The sequence below is a fragment of the Plasmodium falciparum genome (genome assembly GCF_000002765.6).
Source record: "Plasmodium falciparum 3D7 genome assembly, chromosome: 9".
Classification (NCBI taxonomy): Eukaryota; Apicomplexa; class Aconoidasida; order Haemosporida; family Plasmodiidae; genus Plasmodium; species Plasmodium falciparum.
This window is the reverse complement of record NC_004330.2, coordinates 1,137,501-1,147,500: the sequence shown is the minus strand read 5'-3', so window position 1 is coordinate 1,147,500 and position 10,000 is coordinate 1,137,501. Positions and strand designations below refer to the sequence as shown.

General features: G+C 18.1%; 6 protein-coding genes across 6 annotated transcripts in view; 3 read left to right on the top strand and 3 right to left on the bottom strand.

Annotated features, from left to right (window-relative positions):
* Positions 1–303: 303 nt before the first annotated feature.
* On the top strand, positions 304–1,262 carry PF3D7_0928500 (conserved Plasmodium protein, unknown function; the record flags this gene model as incomplete). Its single annotated transcript, XM_024473206.1, has 4 exons — positions 304–387; positions 642–751; positions 853–970; positions 1,110–1,262. 4 exons carry the CDS (start codon positions 304–306, stop codon positions 1,260–1,262), a joined length of 465 nt encoding a protein of 154 aa, XP_024328912.1.
* A 200-nt stretch (positions 1,263–1,462) lies between these two features.
* PF3D7_0928400 (conserved protein, unknown function) lies at positions 1,463–2,137 on the bottom strand (the record flags this gene model as incomplete). Its single annotated transcript, XM_001352118.1, has 1 exon — positions 1,463–2,137. One exon carries the CDS (start codon positions 2,135–2,137, stop codon positions 1,463–1,465), a length of 675 nt encoding a protein of 224 aa, XP_001352154.1.
* An 884-nt stretch (positions 2,138–3,021) lies between these two features.
* On the bottom strand, positions 3,022–4,317 carry PF3D7_0928300 (conserved Plasmodium protein, unknown function; the record flags this gene model as incomplete). Its single annotated transcript, XM_002808919.1, has 6 exons — positions 3,022–3,143; positions 3,235–3,413; positions 3,586–3,660; positions 3,753–3,863; positions 4,021–4,071; positions 4,262–4,317. The coding sequence occupies 6 exons, from the start codon at positions 4,315–4,317 to the stop codon at positions 3,022–3,024; spliced, it is 594 nt and encodes a 197-aa protein (XP_002808965.1).
* Positions 4,318–5,113: 796 nt separating this feature from the next.
* PF3D7_0928200 (conserved Plasmodium protein, unknown function) lies at positions 5,114–7,561 on the top strand (the record flags this gene model as incomplete). Its single annotated transcript, XM_001352116.1, has 3 exons — positions 5,114–5,227; positions 5,433–6,915; positions 7,104–7,561. The coding sequence occupies 3 exons, from the start codon at positions 5,114–5,116 to the stop codon at positions 7,559–7,561; spliced, it is 2,055 nt and encodes a 684-aa protein (XP_001352152.1).
* Positions 7,562–7,990: 429 nt separating this feature from the next.
* Positions 7,991–8,230, bottom strand: PF3D7_0928150 (conserved Plasmodium protein, unknown function; the record flags this gene model as incomplete). Its single annotated transcript, XM_034153488.1, has 1 exon — positions 7,991–8,230. One exon carries the CDS (start codon positions 8,228–8,230, stop codon positions 7,991–7,993), a length of 240 nt encoding a protein of 79 aa, XP_034009379.1.
* A 1,087-nt stretch (positions 8,231–9,317) lies between these two features.
* The window catches only part of PF3D7_0928100 (conserved Plasmodium protein, unknown function), a gene marked incomplete at both ends in the record, with an annotated part of 1,218 nt that continues 535 nt past the window's right edge, over positions 9,318–10,000 (top strand). Inside the window, one exon of the mRNA XM_001352115.1 lies at positions 9,318–10,000. This exon is cut by the window's right edge and continues 535 nt beyond it. Coding sequence (XP_001352151.1) covers positions 9,318–10,000 — 683 coding nt within the window.

Sequence of the window (10,000 nt, the reverse complement as noted above, 5' to 3'; positions counted from 1 at the left end):
ATTTTTTTTTGTTGTTGTTGTTAAACCTTGGAAAAAGTAAAATGATATTACTTATTAATATATAAAATAAAAACTAATTTTTTTGACCTAACATGGAATAACAACATAATATTATCTTTATATATATAATATATACATATATACATATATACATTTTTTTTTATATATTTAAAGTTTTATAAAATCGAATTTTATTAAATAAAAAAAGAAAAAAAATCTTGCTTGCTCAATATTTATTTAATTATTTATTTATTTATTTATTTATTTTTTTTTTCTTTTTTTTTTTAAATTTATAATTAAAATATGTCTCCAATGAAAAAAAAATATAAAAATAATAAACAATCCAAAGATTTAATAAAAGTCAAAAATAAAATGAATAAAAAAAAGGTATGAACAAAATAAGGAAATTGTAAATAAAAATATGTGGAATATAATATATCATACGACTGTGTTGGTATATTTTTTTTATATTCTGATTTATATTATATAATTTTAAAACCGACCGAACAATATATATTATATATATATATATATATATATATATATATATATATATTTATATGCTTATTTCTTATTTTATGTCTTTATAACATTACAAATGTATTAACCATACATTATACATAAATCTTTCTCTTTCAAAGATCAAGCCAAATGATAAGGACGACGATTTGGTTATAGGAAATATACCAGAATTAAATAAAGAGACAAAAAAGAACCTCCCAAAAATAATTCAAATAAAAAAAAATACAAAGTAAACTCTGAACAATAAAAAAAATACATACATATATATATATATATATATATATATATTTATTTATTTATTCATTTGTATATATTTTTTGTGGTATATAGAAAATTAAAAAGGGAAAAAGAATTATTAAGCAAATTAAATTCTGAGGAAAAACAAAAAGCAGAGCATATACTTAAAGTACAAAAAGCCATTTTGAAATCACAAGGACAAAAAGTTTATGTAAAAATAAAAAATAGTATATCCTAATATAATATATTTATGTTATATATGTATATATTCATCTACTTTTATGTATTATATTTATATATACAAGTATGTTTTATTTTATTCTATTTATGTCTTATTTTATTCTATTTAGAATGAAAAAAGTCTCAAGAAGAGGCAGAAAAATATGCAGACCAAAAAGGATAAATCCCGTATGAAATGGGAAAACAAAAAAAATAAAGAGCAAAAAAATAAAAATAAAAATAAAAAAAATAATAAAAATAAAAATAAACATAATAAAAAATAAAATATTAAAATGGAAAAAGTTATGTATAATTAAATTGTCACATGGTTATTATATGAAAGTATCAACACATAAAAAAAATAAAACATATACATATATATATATATATATATATATATATTTATATATATATATACATTTACATATATATAATATATGTGTGTATATATTCACCTACCTAATTTGTGCCCATCCATTTATGATCATAAACCGAAGGAGTGAAGCAAATTGTTTATGTAGGCAACAAACCCAGCATCATTCGTTATAGGCTTATATAAGTGAGGAGGCAAGAATATTTTTTTTCTCGAAATAATTCCAAAAAAAACTATGAACCACCACAATATATGTATGATAAACAAAATGAAGCGCACAGGAAAAGAATTACATTCTGGTAAAAACATAATATCTATTGTTAACAAATATAACTGAAAAAGATTAAAAATATGAATAATCCTTATAATGGTTGGTATGGTTTTACATAAAATCCCTAAAATATGAATAAATATAGCAGAATTCTGATCATATATTTTATTATTTTCTTCATCAATAGTAACCGTATAACCAATACAAGTAATTATACAAATTATCCCAATCAAAAACCATAAAGAACAAAACACATATACATTTGAGGATCCAGCACAAACAATTTGATCTTGTATACGTAAAGAAGAACTATGATAACCACTTACTAATGTTATAGATCCTATTATATAACAAAAACCAATCCAAAAATAATATGATATAACACTTAATTTAAATACTTCACTCGAAAAAGTATAAAAACAGCCATTCGATAAATCACCTGTGTGCAAATTCTTTTCACCAATTAAACTACCCTCAACACTATCACCACTCTCAAAAGAATCATCCTTTTCCATTTATTAAAAAAAAAAAAAAAATATATACATATATATTATATATATATATATATATATATATATATATATATATATATATATAATATATATATGTATATGCTTTAGTTGTGTAGATATTTTTAATATATGCTTTTATATCTTTATATTATTTTTTCATTATATACTTAATTACTTATTTGTTTAATTATTATATATATATATATATATATATATATACTTTCTTTTTTATGACTGTTCAGGTAAAAATACATTGAATTTTATGAACAATTCATAAAAAAAAAAAAAAAAGAGGATACGTAATCCTTTTGTTTTTTTTTGGTTTTTTTTTTTTTTTTTTTTTTGTCGTATATATTTTTTTTTTGAAGTATTTTAAAAAATATTTTATCATTCGAAGAATCAAAATATAAATATATTAATTTTGTATAATTTTGATTTATTATAATAACATAAAAAGAATATTTATTTTTAGGGTTCATTATAAATAATGAACATAATATATGAAGAGTTAATCATAAAAAAATACACACATATATAATATATATATATATATATATATATATATATATATTTATATTTATTTATTTATTTATAATTGCATATATTTGATTTTTTTTATACAATATATAAATATCGTTATGAAAAACAAAAAAAAAATAAATATATAACAGAGTTCATATAATGATGAAAAAAAAAAAAAATGTCTTCATCTAACAAATGATTAAATATAAACATAAATATATATATTCAACATTTTTTTAAAAGATATTTATTTTGTATAAACAAAAAAAAAAAAAAAAAAAAAATAATAATAATAATAATAATAAAATAAAAACTAAAAAAGAAAAGATAAAAAATAAAGAATATAATATTTCAAGTGGAACATTTTATATTTTCTTATTATCCTTTTTCAAGGATTTCCTAATTTTTTTTTTTTCTTTTCTTGATAAATTGCGGTTGTATGGTTTGGCACTAATTTTTTCCACCTTAAATTTTGTATTAATATAATCTGAAAAAAATATTACATATATATATTAATATATATATATTAATATATATATATTAATATATATATATTTATATTTTGTATATATAATTACTTGGATCGTTAAACAAATAAGGTATATTTATCGGATTATGATAAGAGTTAATTAAAGAAATCAAATAATCCATTCTTTCATATATGGAAGGGGAACAAGTATTATTCTCCTTGTTTCTTTTTTTTATTCCTATGTAATTTTTATAAGGTATGGAATTAAATTCTATCGTATCGAAATAGCTACAGAAAAAAAAAAAAAAAAAAAAAATATATATATATATATATATATATATATATTTATTTATATATCCGTTTCTTTTTTCTTTTATGTGATAGACTTAAGAAAATATGTTCACACATTAAAAGATATATATAATTATTTTTTCATATTAAAATAAAATGAAACATTTACTTTTCTTCTAGTAGGACAAAATTGATTTTTTTTAAGGCGGCTATTATAGGTATATGCTTGTAATATTTTTCATACCTTCGAATAATAAAAAAAATAAAAAATAAAATATATACATATAAAATATAAATATATATATATATATTTTTTTTTTTTTCATTGTTATTTACTGAACAGTCCTTATTAATATAAGAGCATCTAGCTGTTGATCTTCCAAGTGTTGTACAATTTCATCATGTGTAAATATTAAAAACTCTTGGGATATATTGGAACTAATAATTCTTATTTAAAACAATAAAATAAATAATATCTTGGTATCATTTATCTAAGCCGATTATATATATATATATATATATATATATTTATTTATTTATTTATATTTTTATGTATGTATATATGTGTGTATTGTAATTATTATTTATTTATTTTTTTTATTACTCTAAGAGGGCTTTCAGTATAGTGCCACTTTTTTCATGATCAAGGGGTTCCCTATACAAAAAAGAACAAAGTCAATTTGTTTTTCCATAAACAAAAGAAAATGACATATACATATAAATAATTAAATATATATATATATATATATATATATATATATATATATATATATATATGATGACAAGGTTAATATACGATTTATTTATTATTTTCATAAATTTTTTTTTTATATATTTGTTAGTACAATTCTATGGAATACGGTGATTCCATTATTTTTTTACATTTCCCCTTTTCTTCCATTACAGATGAACAAAAAAAAAAAAAATATGTATTTTTTTCTGAACTATCAAATATTAAGATATCATACATTAAAAAATAAAAATATATAAATATATTATATAAAAAAGAAAAGAAAGAATATTTAATAGAACTAATATAAAAATACAGAAGAATTAGATGATTCATATATCTTTTTTTTTTTTTTTTTTTTTTTCCTTTTTTTCTTATGCTCATAATTTAATTGGTATAACTTTTCTCGAACATATTACAAGTTAACTATTTATATTTTCATTTTGTTGAAGAATTAAATATATATGCATATGTTATATAAAATTATTTAATTTTTAATTTTTTATTTTTTTTATTTTTTATTTTTTTTATTTTTTATTTTTTTTATTTTTTATTTTTTTCTCTGTTAAGGATTATGTTGTAAAATGATTATAATATAAAATAATCATACCTAAATATAGTTATATATATATTATAATATTTTTATATTTTATATTATATATCCTTTGACTATTCTTTTTTTATTTACCGCATTAAATACATATTTTGTATGAATTTTTTTATATTATTTATTTTGTATCTACGTATAGCTTTTAAAAATTATTTATATGTATATTATAAAATAAAAAAATAATTATTCTTATAAATATAAATGAATATACATATATATATATATATATATGTATATACCTTATATGCTTATGTTAGGTTGTATTTCTTTTTTTTAGGTTTCTATAAATATATAAAATATATCACATATGTATATATACTTATTATATGAGTGAAAAAAAAAAAAAAAAAAAAAAAAATGATCCAACGAAAAAATGATGATGAAAAGAAAATAAAAATTGTAGATACTTTTTGTGTGTCAGATGATGTTCACGTAAAGTCGGTTCTGGAAAACAATAACATAAAAGTTGAGGTAATAACACAAAAATGTGATATATATGTATATATATATGTATGTATTTTTTTTTTTTTTTTTTTTGTTATTTATATTTATGTTTATGTTTATATTTATGTTTATGTTTATATTTATGTTTATGTTTATATTTATGTTTATGTTTATATTTATGTTTATGTTTATATTTATGTTTATGTTTATGTTTATATTTATATCTATGTAGAGTTATACACGAAATATTAATATCGAGGATGTGACTAATCTAAGGAGCCTTGACGCTTTACGTTTAAACAATTTTTATTTGTTATATGTATATTTACAAGACATATGGTATATTTTCTTCCATTATGTTATATCATTAAAAAGAAAAATTGAGCAGGATGATTTTTTTTATGATGTTGAATATGAAAAATATGTAGATAGTTTAATAAAATGTGAACATGTAAAAAATAATTTTTTATATAACACTAGAATAAATAATTTTGATTTCTTTTTAAAAGGTTTAAGAAGATATCTTAATCAAATGAATAACCATAATACGGACGAGGAGAATGTTTCTCTTTGTAGTGAGAAATGGGAATATAGTAATAATACTGAAAAGAAGGAATATTATGTTTCTCAAGATATTTGTAATTATGTTACAGAAAAAACAAAGGAAAGTTATACATTAAATTATTCAAATGAACAAGAAAAAGGAAATAAGAAAAATTCGTGTGTCAACAATAAAATGAAAAATATGGAATGTGTAAAAAGAGGAGGTTCCTTTGAAAATACGAATTATACTAACGATTGTCTTTTATATATATATAAAGAAAAGGAAAAAATCGAAATGTATAATATAGATAAGGATATATATGAAAAAATTAAAAAAGAGAATACGTTCCATAAACTAATACAAATAAATAATAATCTTTCCATATATAAATTATCGTATATATATTTTAATGATAAACTTAAAAGAATAAGATTAGATAACTTCTTTCATTTAATCCTAGCCAAAAAAAAAATCGATTTCGATATCCAGAAAAATGTTAAAAATGGTAACAAAATTAATTGTACAGGACACACAAGTGAACAAAATATAAAATATAAAGAACAAATTATTGATATGAATGAGCAATTGTTTTTATTATATGTATCTCATTTTAAATATTATATTTTTTCTTTCTTCTTATATTCTTATGTAAAATATATTAATCCCTCCCACTATAACAACAACAGCAATAATAGTAATAATAATAATAATAATAATAATAATAATAATAATAATGTAGATATAAAAGAATATAATAAAACATGTAATCATGAGAAAAATGGGTATACAAATTATAAAAAGATATTAGCAATGAAAAAAGACAAATCCTTATTTCTTTATAATGATGATGATAATGTAAAAAATTTAGAAAGTGTAACTAGTTACATCTTATGTTTTATTAACCATATATTATACAAAATAAATATCATATTGTCTCAAGACAAACGGGATAAAAAAAGTACACATGATACTATAAATCATATTTTAAAAAATAAACTTTCTTTTAAATATATTAATGTAGAGAACCTAGACTTGTTAATATCATGTATCCTATTATTAAACATATGCAAAAAAGATACATTCCAAACTTATTATAATTTTAATAATACATACTCGAATTTTTTTTCTGTCTTTCAAAAATATAATGCATCCTTGAAATTGTCCAAAGAATGTAAGATATATAAAAATGTTATGACTGAACAAGAAAAAAAAAAAATATATATATATATATATATATGTATATTTTTATATATTTATATATTTATATATATATATTTATTTATATATTTATATATTTATTATATATTTATTTATTTATTTATATTTATGGGCACTCTTTTGTGTTTTTTAATTTTTTAGTAAAGAGCAAGAACTACTTTTCATTTTTTGAGGGACTTGAAAAGCTGAACATGTTAGAAAAGTGTGCGATTTTTATACACATAAAATATATAAGAATAGAATATATTTATAGTTTATTATACTCAGCTAACAATAGAAATAAATTTAGTTTAAACATAAATTTAATAGATGAATGTTTAAAAATATATAATTTAAGAAGAACAAAATATTTCCTACAATGTTTACATATGATAATAGATAGTGAAAGAATCTTTTTTAATATGTCTAATAAGGTTTATACGAAAAAAGAAGACAGATGTTTTCTCTTAGATAATAAAGAAGAATGTATACAACATTTTTTTAATGTTTATGAGGATACTATATATGATTATATATATATATTTTATCAGGAAAAAAATTATAATATAAAAAAATGTTATAATAAATATGATATACCTAATATGATCTTTTTTGCTTAATCCATAAAATGTAAATGTTATATGGCTTCATATGGATTATACATACATGCATACATACATACATACATATATATATATATATATATATATATAATATGTATATTATTAAAAATTTATAATACTTCATTTTTTTTTTATGTTATATAATATATATACATAACACAATATGAGTGTCGTAACATTCATTTAAGATGAGAAAAAAAAAAAAAAAAAAAAAAAAAGAAAAGAACATTCCATCCCATACAAAAGTATATTTTTCATGATAAAATAAGATAATAATTTTGATATTTATTATAATAAAAAGATTGATTAATTTTTATTTTTTTAATTTAATTTTATTTTGTTTTATTTTGTTTTATTTTGTTTAATTTTGTTTTATTTTGTTTTATTTTGTTTCATTTTTTATTTATCATGATACTCAATTTTACACTACAAAGTATCTTCCCTCTTTTCATTATTTTGTATATTATATATTTGTCTTTGATCATTATTAAAATAATTCCTTGTATCGTTTTTTTTCTGAGATATATATGTACTACTATTATTTATATTCATGTTCTTATGCTGTTTCTTTTCTTCTATTTTATCTTTCTTATCGTATAGCCATATGTAGTTTACGACATAAGGGTCCTCAACTCCATTGTAAAATATAGCTTCTTTTCTTTCCATAATAAAAAAAAAAATAATGATAGAAAATGTATACCTTTTGCTATTAAAAGGGAAATATATATATATATATATATATATATATATATGTATATATTTATTTATATGTAAAAATAATATATACGAATATATATACAATATATAAACAATATAAAATATTAATAACTTATTTTTTTCTAATTTAGAAAAATATTTTGTATATCCATAAAAATAGTCCTCGTTAATTAATCATATGACATTCATTGAATTTTAGTATATTTTTTAAATCATTATTTTTTAATATATTTTTTTATATAATTATTTTTTAATATATTCTTTAAATCATTATTTTTTAATATATTATTTCGATATATTAAAATATATATATTTATTATTATTTATTTATTTTATTTAATTTTTTTTTTTTTTTTTTTTTTTTCTGTCTATATATATATATGTATATATTATAGCTTATTATATTTATATATACTTATGTAGAAACAATTTTTTTTTTTTTTTTTTTTTTTTTTTTTTTTTTTTTTTCTACATATAAGTATATATTAACAAATATTAATTTTCTTATAATTAAAATAATAGTTTTATTTTTTATAATGTGTAAGTATGCCTATTCGATCTTTTATACATAATATTATAAAGCAAAAGAAAAAAAAAAAAAAAAAAAAAAAAAAACAAATATACATATATTTATATATGTGTACATATAAAATTATAATAACTTTATTTCGTTGAATATTACAATATTGTAGAATCTAAAAAATTAATAATTTCGTTTTAACAAGAAGATTATATTTAAAGTTCATTAATATATATAAAGTCATAGGGTGAGAAGAAATAAAATGTATAGATAAGAATATGCACACATTTTATTTTTTTTTTAATAATAAAAGAAGTAAAATGTATAATTTAATAGGACTATTTTATTTTATAACATGATAAAATATTTCCCATAGGAAAAACACACATATATTATATATAAAAAAAAAAATATATATATATATATATATATATATATATTTACATATATATATTTACATATATATATTTACATGTGCATATATTTTTATTTACATTTCTCCCTTTTTTCAAAGAAATGAGCAAAGAAGGTGTAAGCGAGAATGTAAGAAGAGTTTTGGAAAAAAAAGAAAAAAAAAAATTAAAAGAAGAAAAAGAATTGTATAAAGCTACCAAAGTAATAAGTAGCCAAAACAACATATTAAGAAAAATTATAGCACAGAAACAATCCTCTTCAACCAGCTTTGTTAATAAAATAAAAGACATAAATAAATCACTTCCTCATATAAGAAGCAAACATGAAAAAAATTATATGAAGGAAAATAAAATCAGATTACAAGAAACTATCAATCTACAAAAAAAAATGATAGAAAAACAAGAAGAACTCAAAAATAAAAAACCATTCATAATGAAGAAATATAAAAATGTAACCTCCAAGGTAGCTAAAAATTTGTTGGAAGCTCAGCAAAAGGAAGAAAAAAAAGAACAAGATGTTAGTAATAAGGAATATCTTGGAAACAAAACAAAAAGGGAAAATCCGGAAGAAGAAAACCAAGACGAATCAGTAGAATATACAGATGAATATGTAGAGGAGGAACAAGAAGAAAATGGACAAGATGTTGACGAAAATGAACAATATGAAGAAGAATACGAACAAGATGAAGAAGAATACGAACAAGAGGAAGGGGAATACGAACAAGAGGAAGAGGAATATGAACAAGATGAAGAGAAATATGAACAAGATGAAGAGAAATGTGAACA